This window comes from Diorhabda carinulata, chromosome 7 (genome assembly GCF_026250575.1).
Source record: "Diorhabda carinulata isolate Delta chromosome 7, icDioCari1.1, whole genome shotgun sequence".
In the NCBI taxonomy this organism is placed as follows: Eukaryota; Metazoa; Arthropoda; class Insecta; order Coleoptera; family Chrysomelidae; genus Diorhabda; species Diorhabda carinulata.
The window spans coordinates 23,954,464-23,973,329 of NC_079466.1; the positions used below are offsets into that span (position 1 = coordinate 23,954,464).

Consider the following 18,866-nt stretch of genomic DNA (forward strand, 5'->3'; position numbering starts at 1 on the left):
AAATTTGTATATAGATATAAAATATGACAATTCTGTTGTTTTTTAAATAATTAACTTATACTCTTTTTTCTTATACACTTTTTATTTATCAACTCCATGTACAATACAAATCATATTAATATATCATCTTAACATTAATAATGAATAATTCTCGATAATTCTCTATGATTCTCACTAACTGACTTCTTCTTTTTTTTTTTTTATTTTCATATATCTTAACAGTAGGCCAGAAAGTAAAAAAACTAATACCTATATTATTAAACACAAACCAGAAAAGTATTATTTTTAACAAATTCTACCTAATGCGCATGTGTTGTTTGAGCACGGTTTTTAGATTTAAATTGCATTACAAATTCTAATATTGTTTCTCACATGCGAATTGTATTAGAAATGTACCTTCACAAACTTGTAGAAACACAAAGTACGTCCATATAGAAAAAACTTCTATTGTACACCTTACTATAAAAGAGTGCTCTAGTGCAGAACGAAACTTGTCAATCAAGATTTCTTGTTTGTTTTCCGCCATATTTATTTCTTGCTGTTTGTTTAAAGTATAGGGTAAACCCGAAGATACAAAAAAAACCAAGTACGATCATTTCTTTCAACTAAACTCAGTGTATATATAAATATTATTATTTTAGGTAAACATGTCTTCAGGTGGTGGTGACAATGACGACGGTTTTATCGCAAAGTTGCGTGGTTTACCTTGGTCTGCAACCCAAGATGATATTTTGAGTTTTTTCACGGATTCTTTCGCCAATTGTAAGATTTTGGGTGGAAAATCTGGAATACATATGACAACTTCAAGAGAAGGTAGACCTAGTGGTGAAGCTTTTGTCGAATTTGAAACTGCCGATGATTTAGAAATGGCTTTACAAAAAGATCGCGAACATATTGGTAATAGATACATTGAAGGTAAGTATTGACAATAGACTCATATAATCAACTTAATTATTTTAGTTCAAATTAATAAAAAACGTGATTTTTGTGAAATTTTTAAACTTTAAATGTTCAATATTTACTTATTTTAAATATAGTTGACAACATACATTTTATTGTTTGATATTTTATTATATGCTATAATATTCAGTATAACTTCCAGTTTTAATCAACAGTTTATTAATTTCGTATTAAATAATATTATTAGATTATTTCTATTTCTATCATTACAGTTTTTAAAGTAAATAAAGCAGAAATGGAATGGGTGATAAAAAGGTCTGGTCCTACATACGGTTTGAATGAAGATGGATGTGTTAGACTAAGAGGATTACCTTTTGGTTGTTCTAAAGAGGAAATTGCTCAGTTTTTTACAGGTATTGCTCTAATGCTGTATTCTAGGAACTTGTCCAACAATAAGGGGAACTTCATCTATAGCAAATATTAAAAATTGGAATGGAACCAACCACTTTCAACTCACTATTTGTTCACATATTTTTTTGGTAAACATTAAATTTACTTAAAATAATATATGAATAATAAGAGTGAAAGATTTCATCTGTATCGAGATAAAACAAGAACAAACTGTATTTTGTATATAAAAAAATAAAAAACTCATAATCCCCTTGTTCTGTTAACATCTGATACAGTTTCTATTATTTAGCCCCTTCTGTGTTATACTTTTGACTCTATCAATGCCTCAAAGTTTGGTCTGTTTACAAATTACAATTTTAACAACATTTTTGTTAACTAGGAAAATTTTAATCCTAATTTCCATTACTATTATCAATAATATTTGTAAACATGGGATAGTTAACCTCTTTGATGTAATGGTAGTATTCGAAAACATTTATTTAAACATGCACAAGAGATTTACATCGCGAGAAACTTACAATGGGTTCATTTGAAGATGAAATTAATCAGCTACTGTGTTAAAATATTAAAATTTAAGTAATCATATCATTAAACCATGAAAAAAGTTATTCCTTAAACATATTTACATAGAAATGTTTCTTTCATTTCCTTTTCCTATAGGTACATTTTGAAACTTTTGTCTTTTTTATATGTTACTATGAATATTAATTATTCTACAACTATTTTCTTTACCTAGGTGACATTTTGTATAATTTAACATAAATCTGAGTGTCAGTTATCTCGAATTTAGTTTTAAAGTCTGTTAATTCTATAGGATTGTGATGTATTGCAATTGAATCTCTACCAATTCGTTTTATCATCATTAAATTTGATTTTTTGGTCAACAAATTCACAATTTATACCATTTATAAGAACTTTCGTAAACTTCAAACTCTCCCTTTCAAATGTAAGCAGAATCCAGTTCAGTTGAGTCTCCTGTTGGAGTTTGTGGAACCTTCATTGACATTAGATACTGTACTGTACTGCAACATTTAACACTGTCTTTGCACCCTACATAGGTTGTAAATAATGTGGTTCCATGTTTTTTATTATTATTTCTATTGGAATTTCACGTAAATAAATATGTTTAAGGAGTTAACTTAACCCTTACATTAACCTCTAACAAATGAAGATTCAACAGTAGCGAACACAATTAAATTGTATTCTCTTTGGTATATTGAATAATGTTTACATTCCCAATTCTTCCAACGATTTACAACATCGTTTTATTTATTTTTCTTATTAAATTTGAGAAAAAATATATAAAGTACATTATGAACCTTGAATCACATGTTGGAAAGTTACCTTTAATTAAAATTTGACTTTAAATAGAAACATAATAATTAGAATTTCAATTACTGTATTAAAATCTTGTCTAAAAGGAGGATTCATTATAGTGTTTCATCTGCAACCCCTTGAGACTATCTAATCAGTTTCTGTGGAACGGTCCTTAATGTCCATACATATATCTATTAGAGTGTTCAAATGAGATTTTTTATTCTCAAATAGTTGTATTTAGATGAAATTAAGACTGTGTGTAAATCCTCATTAGAGTGCTCAGCTGATGTTATTTATTCTCAGAACGGTTTTGGTCAGATGAAACGGATTTAAATTCACATTTTTCAAATTTTCTGCTTTCTCGTTTGCTGGTACCCAGATTAGGAGAAATTGATTATTTGTGAGTTGATGACTCTTATGGCTGCTTGGTCTTGTCATGGTTGGTTAGCAGGCCCCTGTAATGCAGATAAAGATGTTACCGTATCTTTAAATTTTTGTTGTATTACACCTTTCCGTGTAAGGCACCAATTGCTACATAAGTTCCTTTTTTCTGCCTATGATGTTAGGTTCTTTTATATTTTGGCTTTAAATTTTGAGTTATAGTACTTCTGTCATTTTTTTGGTTATTGTAACGTTTTTTTTCCTATTTTAGTCTTGAAATTTATGCTTCTTCATTTGTTATTTATTTTTCGAAATAATTTTTTCTAACAAACAGAATAAACCAATCAGTTTGCAATTTTGACTGGTGAATAATTGTTTGCATTTGAAATTTTTCAAAAAAAAATGTTTTTTATGTTTAATTTAATCTAAATAAATAATAATTGTTAATATTTTGCAGTAAATAATTAATTATTTATTTTTTTTTCAACATAAATGTCTTAATTCAAAAAAAATTGAGAATTGGGGGATTTATTTCACATATACTTTGAGAACAATAATTTTCCATTTTGTGACAAGGTTTCATAAAAATATAAATAAAATTTTAACTTTTACACGTTCAAGATAATGAACAGTTGGCGTTTAAGGGTGTTAACAAGTTTTGGGTTGTTTTTGGGTAGGGTTGGAGATTGTACCCAACGGAATAACTCTTCTGACTGACTACTCGGGGCGAAGTTCTGGGGAGGCGTATGTTCAGTTTGTTAACAGAGAAGTTGCAGAGAAAGCTCTGCAGAAACATCGAGAAACAATTGGACACAGGTGGGGTATGGGTATGGATAGGGAGGTCCTCCTTTTTTATATACATATATATATAATTCTATTCTGAAAAAGTATTACCAAATTAAAATTTAAACGTTAAATCCATTGAAATTGCTATCGTTATCTTGTGTGAACATTACTTTTGACGTAGGAAGTTTTTAAAACAATATTGCTATGGCTATTTGTTGAATTGAAATTTTTTTTACAAATAGTTTCAGCTCAAACCATACTTCATATAGAATTAATCAAAACTCTAAGCATTTTATGTAAAATAGTATTTTATTGATTATGTAACCCCCCATATTTAATAGAAATAATTTTTAATTGTTTCAATCCGTGGAATGTTTTTGAAATATTCGATTTGGGTAGTTTTCATACGAGATGGATAGTAATTAGCTTCATTAATCTAAAAGTAAAACGTAACAATTTGGTTTTACTTAATGGTTACTTACTCAGGTTAACAGCGTTAAAAATTATTTATATAAAGTGAAACTGATGTAAAAACCGCAAGCTTTTTATGCCCAAAACTGTGTTTTAAGGGTTTTTCCTTTTGTTTGTTTCTTTTTGCTAAACTGAAACGAAAATATGACAATGAAATTTGAACTAGTGCACAACAACAACAAATTATTTTACGATATAAAATATTTTCATTCCGCTGTGTAAAATATTTCATATCGAAAAAGTAACCATTTCGGTAGTATAGCTTTTATAGTATGCATATATGGTATATTTACAATAAATTAATGAGTGGCATATTTAAATCCCATAGATAACAATATTTACTTTATAATTTACTTTACTTTATAATTTCACAGTTATATAATATACTGAAGAGCCCTAAAATCTTCTAAAACTGTTCCGAAGAACTCACAAGGACTACATATGGTCTCCAATACCCAATTAGTCTCAAAAGTGGCTCAAAACTGAATTAAATATCATCCTCACACTTATAGAATATTCTGAGAAGTCCTAATTGATTCTAAAATCTTCTGGAACTGTTCTACAGAATTTACAATGGTCTCCAATGCCCAATTAACATCAAATGTGGTTGAAGACTGAATTAAAAGATACGAAAGGTCATTTAACAGTACTAGAATAGTCTGAGGAGTTTTTATTTATTCTAAAATCTTCTAGAACTGTTCTATAGAACTTACAAGTGCCTCATATTGTCTCCGATATCTAATTTATTTCAAATGTGGTTGAAAACTAATTTGAAAATTACAAAATTGAACCAAAATATTATGTTACTCATTCGATTTTATTGTGAATTACCTTTTTGCATTCACATTATTGGTAGTCATCAATTATTGATCCAAAAATTTCTGTAGGTACATAGAAATATTCCGTAGCAGTTTATCCGAAGTGGATAGTGTAGTTAACTATCAAGGCAACTCGATGGGACCTCCGGGAAGGCGCATGGGACCAGGTTCCGGAATGTATAGCTCTCGACCAAGTCCCTACGACAGAGATCCACGCTACGGTGGCGGTGGTACTCGACTAGGAGGAGCACGCGGTGCTCGAAGCTACAAAGGTGTGTAATTTAATTTAAAAACACCCCCAAAAAAGATTTTCCTTTATTTTTTATTCAGATTACAGCAGTTATGATCGTCCATCACCTTGGGGAAGCAATCAACGAAATGGTAATAATATGGGTTCGAGGAATTGGGATTCGTGGGGTGGTGGAGGTGGTAGTAGCGGTATGCACTGCGTACATATGAGAGGATTGCCATTTAAAGCCACTGAAAATGATATAGCAGATGTAAGTGGATGAAACATTCAATATGATCATGCATTTTACCCCATTTGTATTTTTTTTAATACTAGTTAGAACTATCGAAATGGATCTGGAAAGAAAGACCAGAAATGTGAAATATCGATTCATTTCAATAACCAAGCAGCTATCAGAGCTCTGAGCTCTTATTTTATTGAAAGGAAGATGAATTAAACGCCTTTTATTGACCTGAGGCTCTCAGTAGCTCAAGAAAATGCACTTCTAGTTTTAGATCTATGTACAATAAAAATTAATTTTCCTCAATTAGAACCGTGATCTGTTTTTTTTATTTTATTTTTTATACTTATCTTAAATTTTCCCATCTAGTCAGATCTATTTTTCAAAATCTTGTCTCTATCGTTCTCTAATTCTCTTAAATGTCTTGCAGACTTGTTTCTAATGCTGTTAAACCACATTTTAGAAACTATTCTGGTGGTAACGAAAGGTCCATCGAAATGGATCTGGACAGAAAGACCAGAAATGTGTCATATCGATTCATTTTAATAACCAAGCAGCTATCAGAGCTCTGAGCTCTTATTTTATTGAATGGAAGATTAATTAAAGGCCTTTTATTAACCTTAGGCTCTCTGTAGTTCAAGAAAATGCACTTGTAAGAATAAGTTTTAGATCTATGTTCAATAAAAATTAATTTTCTTCAATTAGAACCGTGATCTGTTTTTTTTTTATTTTATTTTTTATACTTATCTTAAATTTTCCCATCTAGTCAGATCTATTTTTCAAAATCTTGTCTCTATCGTTCTCTAATTCTCTTAAATGTCTTGCAGACTTGTTTCTAATGTTGTTAAACCACATTTTAGAAACTATTCTGGTGGTAACGAAAGGTCCATCGAAATGGATCTGGACAGAAAGACCAGAAATGTGTCATATCGATTCATTTTAATAACCAAGCAGCTATCAGAGCTCTGAGCTCTTATTTTATTGAATGGAAGATTAATTAAAGGCCTTTTATTAACCTTAGGCTCTCTGTAGTTCAAGAAAATGCACTTGTAAGAATAAGTTTTAGATCTATGTTCAATAAAAATTAATTTTCTTCAATTAGAACCGTGATCTGTTTTTTTTTTATTTTATTTTTTATACTTATCTTAAATTTTCCCATCTAGTCAGATCTATTTTTCAAAATCTTGTCTCTATCGTTCTCTAATTCTCTTAAATGTCTTGCAGACTTGTTTCTAATGCTGTTAAACCACATTTTAGAAACTATTCTGGTGGTAACGAAAGGTCCATCGAAATGGATCTGGACAGAAAGACCAGAAATGTGTCATATCGATTCATTTTAATAACCAAGCAGCTATCAGAGCTCTGAGCTCTTATTTTATTGAATCGAAGATTAATTTAAGTATCAAAGAGGCCTTTTATTGACATAAGCTTAAGAAAATACTCTTCTAAGAAAGATGACAACTACTGTATGTTCAATAAAAATCAATTTTCCTCAATTAGAACCGTGATTTAATTTTTTTTTTGTTACGGATCGAATTTAAAAGATCATTTCAATTTCAGTTCTTCAAACCGGTAATGCCTGTGAATATCCGTTTGATACAAGACTCAAGTGGACGCGCTTCGGGTGAGGCAGATGTGGAATTCGATTCTCATGAAGATGCAGTTAGAGCGATGAGCAAAGATAAAGGACACATGCAACATCGATATATCGAATTGTTTCTCAATTCTGCTGGAGGTCAAAGCAACGGTGGGTTCGGTTACGGGATGAGCAGTAATAGTAGGCTATACAGAAAAATATAACACTCGTAAAATCTAAATTAATTTAATTGAAAGCCAGTGAAATATGTAAAATTTGCCATGAGACATAACAATCTTATATGTTGCTCAATGTAGAGGTGATTTGTTGAACGGTATTGAGTTGACAAGCTTGTTTGTGGCAAAGTACTTAATTTAGTGAAAGTGCTATGAAAAAAATGTTTGTTTTACGAAAAAAAATCGTTGAAACTAATCTCATTTGCTGCAATGAACTAAATGTATAAGATATTCGTTTGTCGGAAGATATTTTACTGGCTGGAGCCAATTGTTTTTCACTCGATTTCATTGAATTCGGTAATTTTTTCTAATTACTATTATATTGTCATTGTCCAATAGATTATATATGAAATTATGATTTCGTGTTTTTATTCCAATTTCACATTTCAAACGAAAATTCAATTACAACTTGGATTTTTCAATAAAATAAAAATTGTACATTTGAACTACTATGACATTTACCCCGTGCATTGTTGAACCTATACTAAGCAATATATTTTAGATGGTTTGCCTTCCAAGAGGTAGCAAGACGAATTTTCTTTTTTTATTATTTCTATTAGGACCTTAGTTTGAACCTCGACCTACTCTGTAACAGATATACACTATAATTACCATATTTGATATACAAATTACCTCGTATATATTGTTAAAATTATATGATATTTAATTAATCTCTCGTAGAAATTATCGGAAATTTCATTGATGTAAAATTGTACATTTGAACTACTTCACTTTAATATAACACATATAGAAATTAAGCGATATTGAATTGATTTAAAATTGTACAATTGAACCACTGCGATCAATATACCCCTTATTTTGTTGACACCATCGGTTTTTTGACTAATATCAAATCGATTATTTGAATTTCTTTCTTGTACCATGACCGGAATTTGATATCTGAGCTTCTACAGGTCCGAATGACTATAAGCAATATATTGTTTGCCTTCAGACAGACAGTACATTTGAACTACTTCTCTTGAAGAAAACAAATTTCGTAGAAATTATCAGATATTTGATTGATTTGAAATTGTATGTTTGAACTACTGTATTCAATTGAAAACATCGGTTTTTTGAGTCACAACAAATGGATTATTTGAATTTCTTTATTGTACCATAACCTCATTCGATGTGTGGATTCTACATGTGTTGTGCTCTCACTAGAAGGGACCTGATTTGAATAACTATATGAGAGGCTATAAGTAGTTGATGATATGCCTTCCGACCAGTGCCACAACCTTGGTTTCAAAATAGTACATTTGAACTACGTCATTTAAATAGAACAAATGTCGTAATTATCAGATATTTGATCATTTAAAAAGGTACAATTGAACTACTCCGCTCAAATTATCCGCATATTGAAAATATCTTGAATGTGATTGATTGAAAACGGTATATTTGAACTACTTCATTTAAAATTAACCAACATATAATTAAAAGCATTGGATTTTTAGTGATTTCAATATGGTACATTTAAACTATTGTTCTTTAAAACATGATTTGCATCATTATAAACTAGCTAAATGTCTTTGTTCTTGGATTTGGACTGTTATGGGACCTTCGAATTTCAACCCTTTGGGATAATTCAATGACCCAATAAGTTTTCAAAGTAATTTATTGAAATACGAATACAAAAATCGAACATAACAAATATATCTTAACAAAACCCATAAAAAAAAAACAAAATAAACGATCACGCTTTGGATTTATCGAATACGATATCATAAACTTCATCGAAAGTTGCAACAAAATGCACTTCTAATCCTTCCGTTATAAATGATGGTAAATCATTGAAATCTTTCTTGTTTTCTTCGGGTAAAATGATACATTTCACTCCAGACCTTTTAGCCTAAAACAAAACCATTTTCTTTCACTTTTAAATTCTTTTAGGTAAACTATTACTTACAGCTATAGTTTTCTCTTTTATTCCACCGACTGGTAAAACTTTCCCCATTAATGATATTTCCCCGGTCATGGCGACGTCTTGTCGAATGGACTCTCCTTTAGCCAACGATAATAGAGCCGTTACTATAGTACATCCAGCACTAGGACCATCTTTTGGGGTAGCTCCTTCTGGTACATGTAAATGCAGGTGACTGAAAATAATAAATAAGCACAATAATCAAGAAAATGTATTGAGCTTTATCTAACCCCCCAAATACACTCAAATGATTTATTTCGGGAACTCATTAATCAGATAGTAAATGCACCATAGCTAAAAATGGTTAATTACAACGATTCTTACTTTTTCTGCAAAAATGTGTTGGTGGGATCGTGTTTCAACATGAAATTCCTAGCTACCGTCATAGCTATTTTAGCAGATTCTTTCATAACTTCACCCAGATGTCCGGTTAATTCGAGAGTACCTTCAGTTTCTTTTTCAGTCTGTGATTTCCTAGTCGTAGTTTCTATATATAAAGTAGAACCCCCTAAAAAACATTTAACTATCTGAAATAGTTGACAAAACATTGATTTACTGATAAAACTAACCCCGTATATTGTTTAAAGCATTGATTTCTTGGTAAAATAAAAATGATACATTTGAACTACTCTACCTAAACTATTTGAAATAATCCTTGTATTGTTTGAAACATCGATTTTTTGATGAATTAAAATAGTACATTTGAACTACTGTACTTGAAATATCCTATTAAGTAAATTTTTTATCAATATTATTTAATTTCATACCCATAGCGGTCCACGCTAAACCCATTACAACTCCTGGAGGAGTAACAGGATACATCCGGTCATGAGTAAATACAGGTTTTCCTACAAATTCTTGTAGATTTGATTTATTGACGTTAACGAATGACGAATCGTCTTTTACCACTTTGTAAGCCACTTTTCTAACTACCTAAAATTGTTATAATCCCATTATTTTTATTTTATCAATCTTTCGATTACCTCATTACCTTTTCTATGTGTTTCTGTAAATTTCTAACACCGCTTTCTCTACAATAACTCTTGATAAGAGTATTCAAAGCTTCATCTTCGACTTTGATAATATCATCTTTAAGACCGCTGTCTCTCATAGCTTGCGGTAACAAATATTGTTTAGCTATAGCTAATTTTTCTTCGGCAACATAACCGGACATGTCAATCATTTCCATACGGTCCCTCAAAGGTTCCGGAATAGTTTCAACAACGTTCGCTGTACAAATAAATAGAACTTTGGATAGATCTACTGGTACATCTAAATAATGATCTAAGAAATTAGAATTTTGTTCCGGATCGAGAAGTTCTAATAGGGCCGAGCTCGGATCACCGGAATAACCTCTAAAATAAATTATTAATTGTTTATATTCGTTAAAATTGTTAATAGAACTTACTTTCCAATTTTATCAACCTCATCGATGAGAACCAAAGGATTTTCAGTCCTGGTTTTTTTCAGGCATTGTATAACTTTTCCTGGCATAGCTCCTACATAAGTCCTTCTGTGTCCTTTAATTTCCGCTACGTCAGTCATACCTCCTACAGAAAATCGAAAATATTCTCTATTTAAAGCTCGCGCTATCGATCGTGCTGGAATACAAATAAAATTAATTAAATACTTCACGTTATAATATAAATTATTTATTTATACCGATACTAGTTTTTCCTACGCCTGGTGGACCATGGAAACATAATATTTTTCCTTGTGTACTGCCTTTTAGTTGGCTCACTGCAATAAATTCCAGTATACGCCTCTTTATATCATCCATTCCATAATGATCTTGATCTAAAATTTCGGAAGCCCTAAGTAAATTCAAATTTTCTTCACTTTGAACTCCCCATGGTAGAGATGTTAACCAGTCTAAATAATTTCTAGTTACACTAAAAAGTATAAGTACACAATAAATATAAAAGGTTCATTTGAACTACTGCTTTTAGGATACAAATCAAACAGTTACACTGAGAAAAGTATACATACATAATGAAAAAGGTACATTTGAACTACTGCTTTAATGGAACGAATCGAACAAGTTAAAAAAACTGTTTACTATATGATCTGTTTAGTCTTTTGAGCTCGATATGAAAGGTTAGAAGGGGTATATAGTGTAATCGTGAGTGATGGTAGTAAATAGTGTGTTCAAAAATACTTAATACTCACTTAAATTCAGAACTATGACTTTCTAAAAAATTCAATTTATTCAATTCTTCGTCAATGACTGCCGAAACGGCTTGAGGTAGTATTTTATCTTTTATTCTTTCTCTGAATTTTTCCCCAATGGCATCTTTGTCTTCTTTTTCCAGCCCCAATTCTTTTTTAATAACCTATAGTGAAATAATTGTTTCATCATTTTTTTTAATAAAATTTATTTGTTACCTTTAACTGTTCCTGTAAAATATATTTCCTATGATGTTGTTTAACTTTTTCTTCCACTTCCCTACCTATTTTTTGTTGCAATTTAGATAATTCATATTCTTTTTTCAATAACGATAAAGAAAGCATCAACCTTTTTGGAATCTTGAAAATTAAAAAAAAACAAAAAATATAAATTAAATGTATTTTTATTTATATACTGACTTACGTCCATTTCTTCAAGAACCTCTTGTAGTTCCTTACTTTCAGCCGCAGTTAAAGCTGCACCTAAATCACTCAAATATACAGGGTTATCCACAACTCGTTGTCCTTGATGCATCATTTGTTGTAAACTGTCCCTATACAGTGGATTTAAACTGATAATATCTCTTATAGTTTTGATAACTTCTTGTGTTAGAGCTTTAACTTCTTCTGTTTGACGGAATTTATTGTGAACAACATTTTCAACTTCTGCCATTAGGAAACCTTCCGGTAGAGGTTTAACTTTACTGCGATCTACTTTGCTATCTTTTCCTTCATCAGTACCACGAGTATCTGTCGCTGCTTTTATCACCCTGTTATTGCGAATCTTTCTTCTTCTCTTCTCATTTTCAGCTTCGTCTAAAACAAAAAGTTATTCACATAATTAGTAACAAATGAAATAAATTAAGAATTTTAAGTGAAAATTTACCTTTAAGCTCGTCAATATTCTCCAATATCTGACCAGTTATCTTAATACGTCTGTGAGCCATGACAACTAACCGTAGACGGTCACCTAAATCTTGCATTTCATGAATTTGAGCAAATACTCCAACGTTATAAACATCGTTTATATTATTAACGACTTCGGCTTCATTATCTTCTGCTTTTTTAAGGAAAATACCACAGTACGGCTGATTTAATTTGACTTTTCTTCTAATAAGTTGAATTAATTGTGGATTTGTTAACTCAATGAGTTTTATAAACCTTGGAAAAACTATAAAAAAATATATAATAATAATAAATCGCCTTTATTGGTCTGATATTTATACAAAATAAAATTTACATTGTAAGTCTAAAAAATATCTTTTTGATTTTTGAATGTCATTTGATACAGAATCAAAAGATGCACAACTGATACAAAAATCTTTAAATCGATCTGTTTATAAATTTTCAAAGAAAAATATATGTATCGTGATTAATAGATTTTTATGACTCACTTGTACATTATGTATTTTTTATGAAAAAACAAGTGTTTTCCTCAAATGAACAGATGTCGATGTTTTAACACTTTCTTAAGACACAGGTAAAACTAAACAATACCATCTTGAAATTAAGAAAAGACCTCTTTATATACAAGAGTTTCATCTTAGTTAAGCTTTACTGCAAAAGTATCTTTAAATGTTCTTTAAGCCTCAAATCCAATTATTTGAATCCTAACTATATCATGTATTGAGGAAAATAATCTTAAATATATTTTTCCATTAAAAAATTTCCTGTAGAAAACTTACCTATATTTTTGTTGATGGCTATAACGGGTACGTGTGGCCATACTTCTGGAACGGCTACAGTTGCTGGAAGTTGTGGAGTGAAGTTTTCCTCTGAAGCTGGAGGTCCGTCATCAGTACCATCGGGAGTTTTACTCGAAAAATACTTAAACGCTACTGTTCCTCTACAGTTTAAAATTGCTCTTTCGAATAATCTCGATTTAACTGTATCTACTTGTAATCTTTTTAGTGTTATATTTTTTGAGGTTAAGACGTTACCTTGTCCAATTTTGTAACTACTTCTACGTACAGTACATCCTGGTAGTTTAAATGTATTTGTAACTCTTGTTAATTTAACTAAATTCATATCTTTTATGATCAAAACAAATCCATAAAAAACATACAAAATAACAGGAACTTTTCAAATTTAAAAATTCTCTTCTTAATATGTCAAAAATTAGCAATTCAGTTCTGTCAGTATGATTGTCATAAATCAATTACATCAAAAGTATAAATTTTCACACACTGGTGTAAATGCTTCAACGCGTTAAATAGCAATTTGTGAAAAATCTCGAATGTATTCACATTCTGAACTAGTTCATAACTAATTCAGAATCACCTTATGTTTGATTACAAACCAGTTCAGGATTTTACCGCAAATGAATCCAGAACCTTAGAAAAAGTTCACCTATCATTCGTCTTCTTCTCACTAGTTTTTAATCTAATTTTGTTCCTTAAACTTTCTTAACGTAAGAACCTGTAACCTAACAAATATCAAGAATAAATCTTAATTATAGAATAAGGAGAATATTATATACATTTTATTCTCCTAACTAGTTTGAATTTCAAACTAATCGTTCGTGTAGCATGCACATTTGAAACGTTCAGAAGATATCCAGAATTTATTCGGAAATAGTTCAGATTAACCATCGCGAACAAAGCTATTAATAATATATGAGACCACAGAGCATACCACACTTAGGGTATGTTCTGAGAATGAGGCTAGTTTCTGTACTAGTTCGGATTCGAGCCGACGAACAAAGCTAATTTTGTTATTGTCGGCAGGTCAATAATAGATATGTTTTTGATAATACGTTCTACTTAATTATGTTCAAATCCTGTTAAAATATTAAATATATGTTATTAGTTGTTGTATAAAATAAAAGGATCAGTGGTAATGACATCTAGTATTAATCCTGAAGTTTATAAAAAATTAAAAAATGCCAGGAAGGTATTAACCAGAGATGATTCTCAAGTCGAGGTTTGTATTTAATTTAAAACAAATCAAACCAATAATATAATATCGCTTTGAACTAAATCGGTATTATACCTAGAACTGAGTGAATATAATAGTTTAGATGTAATTTCTGGATCATAATTTAGGTAAGTTTTTTAATTATTATAGATAGAAGTAAGGGAGGATGAGGAGCAGGCTGTAAAACTTCAAGAAATTATCGATATACTAGTTGCAGCAGGTTATTTTCGAGCTAGAATAAAAGGTCTTTCCGCATTTGATAAAGTAGTAGGTGGTATGGTATGGTGTATCGAATCTTGTAATGTCGATTTAGATGTTGATTTATTATTTAGGGAAAACTTGAGTATAGGAGAAAAAATGTAAGTTATATATGAAAAATATTCAACAAATATTACAAATATACTATTTTTAGTTCTTTAACAGAAAAAATAGTTGCAGTACTACCAAAAATTAAGTGTCCTCTCACAGTAGAACCTCATCAAATTCAAGGTTTAGATTTCATCCATATTTTCCCTGTTATTCAAGTAATTATCATCGATTTGTTTATTCCCGATTTTATATGATGATATTTTGTAGTGGTTAGTAAAAAGGTCTTTAGAATGTAGACAAGATGTAGCCGCTTTTGTAAGAAAGTGCGCTATAGATCAGTTTGATAAAAAATTCGATATACAAGACGAAATTAAACAAAAAAAACGAAATTTATTGAATAATATTCGTTTATTAGAGGAAGTATATCGACCACATCGATACTACAGAAAAAAGAATGTAGGACCAAGTGAAACTGTATCTGAATTACAGATAACTTTATTAGAATATGGTCACAGCGATGGTAATTTGGATGATTATTCATTGTTTACCACCAAAGAAAAGGAAAACATCGACGAACAAGTAAATTAATAATTTTTTTAAAGTAAAGTTTTCTGGAAGTTTTTGAAAATTGATAATTTTGGTGTATGAGCATTGCAAAAAGTAATTCAATAGTCCTAATCTGTTTGCAATTCAATAACCTGAAATTAGTGCATTCTTCTCGCTTCGATGTTCTTGATGGACCAGGTGTTACCAATTCATTGTAGGGCTCCAATAGGACCTTTGAAGTCCTACTGGACCTCCCACCATTAGATCTAGTGGTACTGAAACACAAGGACTCCAGGTGGGAAAGTTCAAATTCGGAAAGAAAGCATGAAAATCTATAAAATTACTAATTTTCAAAATTCCCGGAAAACTTTCAGGGGAAAACTACCAAACGATTGTATTGAATGTTGAAAAAATTTTATTTATTACAGAAAATTTCCGATGTAGATGAAGTTAGGTTGAATAAGCATTACATTTCTCTACAAACCGAATTAAAGGTGATAAAAATTAATTTTTTTATTATCATTTAGTTCCTTAAGGTGTATTTTAGGATGTAGGGGTACAATCAAGAGATCGGTTACTAATAACTTCGATGGAGGATAAAAAACAAATATTCGTGGATAAATACAGTGAACTTATGAAAAATCAATCGTCTTTAGATGGAGATATCGCAAGGACGATGGAACAATTGGAAGGAATTAGGAATAAAATTCAGGAAGCAGCTGAAAAATTACAGAATTTGTCACCGGAGCACGTAGACACTTCCAAGTTAGTAACCTCAATTTTTTACTTAATTAAATTTCAATTACAGATTTATTTCTCGCTATTTGCATATTTAGTGTTTTTTTTTACAGTGTTGTAATTTTATAGTACTGCAGTCCCCTCTTTTGACTCTAAAAAAAGTGTCCTAACTCTAATATATTGTACCACCAATACTTAATCCAGTACCAAACTAGAATTAATTTGAAATTAGCATTTATCGATTCTATGTTTTCAAGATTCCAGTTTTTTGTTGTTTCTCTTCGTTTTAATCTTCAAATCTCCCGTTTTTCTACAATTTATAACAGATGGAGGAAATAACTTTTTCGTTCGACTGATGTTTCGTTGATTTTTATTCTCCCAAGTATCAATCTCATATGTCAATATCAAAGTCATGATAACTGTCACTATCATAGATAAATATTAATCTTTATATATTTCAATTATAATATTATTGTACATTAAAAAACTTTAATAACTAATTATTAAATTCATTGTTTGGTTTCCTAATTTGATTGATTGAAATATCACTTTATAATACGAAATTTTTGGAACTGTATTGTTAACTAGTTAATAGGTAACCACAATTGAAAAAAAGAAGAAAGTGTCAAATTGATATTCTGAGAGGAAAAGAAGATTTTTAACGGTTTGAATATAAATATTTGAATTGTTTTATATGATTAATTGTGTTGATTTTAGTTCCCTTGTGATAGATAATTAGTTCCAAAAAATAAATGTTTCGACCTATTTCGGCCTTTATCAAAATATGACTTGACAATTTGTATGATTGTATTAATTAATTTTGTTTGAAAAACGTGTAAGAAATAAAAAATTGTTCGAATAATCGACAGAGTGTCAGTTTCTATGAATATTTCAGGGTAAAAGAAATAGAAGATCTGATCATTTTAAATGATGACTTAAAATCGCAGGAAAGTCAATTTAAGGAACATTGCAAAAAGGAATTGGCGAATTTAAATAAACTAATACAGTAAGAATAGTTGTTTTTAGGGAATTACAATATAAAAACCACTTTCTTTTGTAACTTTAGGGAAGCTAAAAATACAAAAAACAGTGATTTGATCGAAAATACTGTAGATTTAACAAAAGATATAGATGATGCTACAGAAAGAGTTCGTGTATTGAGAATAAAACTGGCCAAAGTGAACAGGGAGGTTGCTATGTTACAGAGACAAATTGATGACGTTCCTAAAAGGGCCGAACTGGCTCAATATCAAAAAAGATTCGTTGAACTATATAATCAAGGTAAACTTCACTATATAAAGGGTTTTTTTGTGCGTGTTTTAATTAGTTTTGGACGAAATTGATTGATTTTCAGTGGCGGTGAAACATAAGGAAACGAAACAGTACTATACACTCTACAACACTTTGGAAGATACTAGAGTTTACATGAAAAAAGAGCTTTCGTTACTAAATTCGATATCGGAAAGTTATCCTGAAGCCATGATGTCGGCGAAAGGAAAAGCCGAGTTTTTAGATCAGTTTCAGAATATCGTTGAAAACGTACGTCAAACAAAATTGAAATCAGAACAGAAACTTAATAGAGAAAAACAGACAAGAGATCAGTTGAGTGCTACGTTACAGGGTTTAGTCGAACTTCAAAGAAAATACGTTACTGCCATTAAACAGCTCGATTTGGAATGTAGAAAACATGAAACGTTGATCAAAACTCAAAGTTAAATTGTGATTTTTCATAAGTTTCCATAGAATGAAAATTTGTTAATAAAAATTTTCTAAAACAAATATCTTGTTATTTAGTCCCTTCTATTAATTACTGAAATAAAAAACGGCATTAAAAAATTACATAAAAGTCTTTATTTGGAAATATTAACAAAAATGAATACGAGGGTTGTTGAGAAAGTAACAGACCTCATTTGACAGTATGCGGAATTAAAGTCTCCATTTTGACGTCAGAGTGCTCCTAAGTCAGTACGTAACCAATTGATATCAATATTATGTTTAGATCGATGATTATTGATATTATATAATGATTAAGTAGTGTAAAATAAACATTTTCTATATAATATGCTCTATTGAAAACAATAAATGCTATTTGAGAATATTAACAAAAATGAATACTTTGTCAAAATACGTGGGTTATTGGACTATGGGACAGTAGGCGGAGCTAAAGTCGCCATCTTGACGTTAAAAAGTTGCAGCTAGTAGTTTTATTATTTTTGTTTCATTATATGAATATTGAGACACTTCTCCTATTACTTTGAATTGACAAAATAGTTTATTTTGGGTTATATTTGCATATCTCCAAGCAAATATTGGATATATTTCTAAATACCACAACAGAAAAATTGACGTTTTATCCTGACAGGAAGCGAAATTTGCAACGGCCATTATAACGTCAGAGTGCTCCTAAGTCAATAAAATAAATATTAGCTTTGTTAGCGTGAGAATGTGATTAAGTTTTTGTTGATAAAACTTTAGAGGAAAAGTTTTTTCGTTATTTTCAATAATGTCGTGATTGAACTCGCGGGTGGTAGATTTCTACAGAAACAGTTATGAAAATTATACTCAATTATAATAAATAACCGTAGATCAGTTTTCTTGTCATTTTACTTGGAAACTAAAGGGATGTGTGGCCTTAAAGTAAGTTAAACCAATTATATATTTTATTGAAGTTGTGTTATCTGATTATTTTCAACCAAAGAAATTTCTAGAAAAAGTTTCAACAAAGAGCTTTTATGAGATACGATCATAATAAAACCCTTTGAAAGAGCTTTTGTGTAGAATATAAATCACAAAATCTATACTAAATAATAAAGGATTTGAATATAATAAAGCAAATTCTTTTATTGTTAGAATCAAGTAATAATGAGTAAAAATTGTGTTGCAAACGTAACCCAACTTTTCGTA

The 18,866-nt window shown here is 30.1% G+C and overlaps 3 protein-coding genes across 3 annotated transcripts; 2 read left to right on the forward strand and 1 right to left on the reverse strand.

Moving 5' to 3' along the window:
• The first annotated feature begins 307 nt into the window (after positions 1–307).
• On the forward strand, positions 308–7,724 carry LOC130896808 (heterogeneous nuclear ribonucleoprotein H-like). Its single transcript, XM_057805124.1, has 7 exons — positions 308–586; positions 642–915; positions 1,173–1,313; positions 3,687–3,825; positions 5,154–5,356; positions 5,415–5,584; positions 7,115–7,724. Exons 2-7 carry the CDS (start codon positions 648–650, stop codon positions 7,352–7,354), a joined length of 1,161 nt encoding a protein of 386 aa, XP_057661107.1. The 5' UTR covers positions 308–586; positions 642–647; the 3' UTR covers positions 7,355–7,724.
• A 1,235-nt stretch (positions 7,725–8,959) lies between these two features.
• Positions 8,960–13,736, reverse strand: LOC130896807 (lon protease homolog, mitochondrial). Its single transcript, XM_057805123.1, has 12 exons — positions 13,139–13,736; positions 12,340–12,624; positions 11,878–12,269; positions 11,673–11,813; positions 11,457–11,620; positions 10,950–11,179; positions 10,696–10,888; positions 10,279–10,642; positions 10,055–10,220; positions 9,612–9,795; positions 9,273–9,462; positions 8,960–9,215 (listed from the first exon to the last, which is right to left on the reverse strand). Exons 1-12 carry the CDS (start codon positions 13,479–13,481, stop codon positions 9,060–9,062), a joined length of 2,808 nt encoding a protein of 935 aa, XP_057661106.1. The 5' UTR covers positions 13,482–13,736; the 3' UTR covers positions 8,960–9,059.
• Positions 13,737–14,028: 292 nt separating this feature from the next.
• Positions 14,029–17,741, forward strand: LOC130896377 (coiled-coil domain-containing protein 93). Its single transcript, XM_057804407.1, has 9 exons — positions 14,029–14,375; positions 14,520–14,728; positions 14,782–14,893; positions 14,946–15,257; positions 15,653–15,718; positions 15,772–15,989; positions 16,858–16,968; positions 17,029–17,243; positions 17,317–17,741. The coding sequence occupies exons 1-9, from the start codon at positions 14,292–14,294 to the stop codon at positions 17,676–17,678; spliced, it is 1,689 nt and encodes a 562-aa protein (XP_057660390.1). The 5' UTR covers positions 14,029–14,291; the 3' UTR covers positions 17,679–17,741.
• The last annotated feature ends 1,125 nt before the right edge of the window (positions 17,742–18,866 follow it).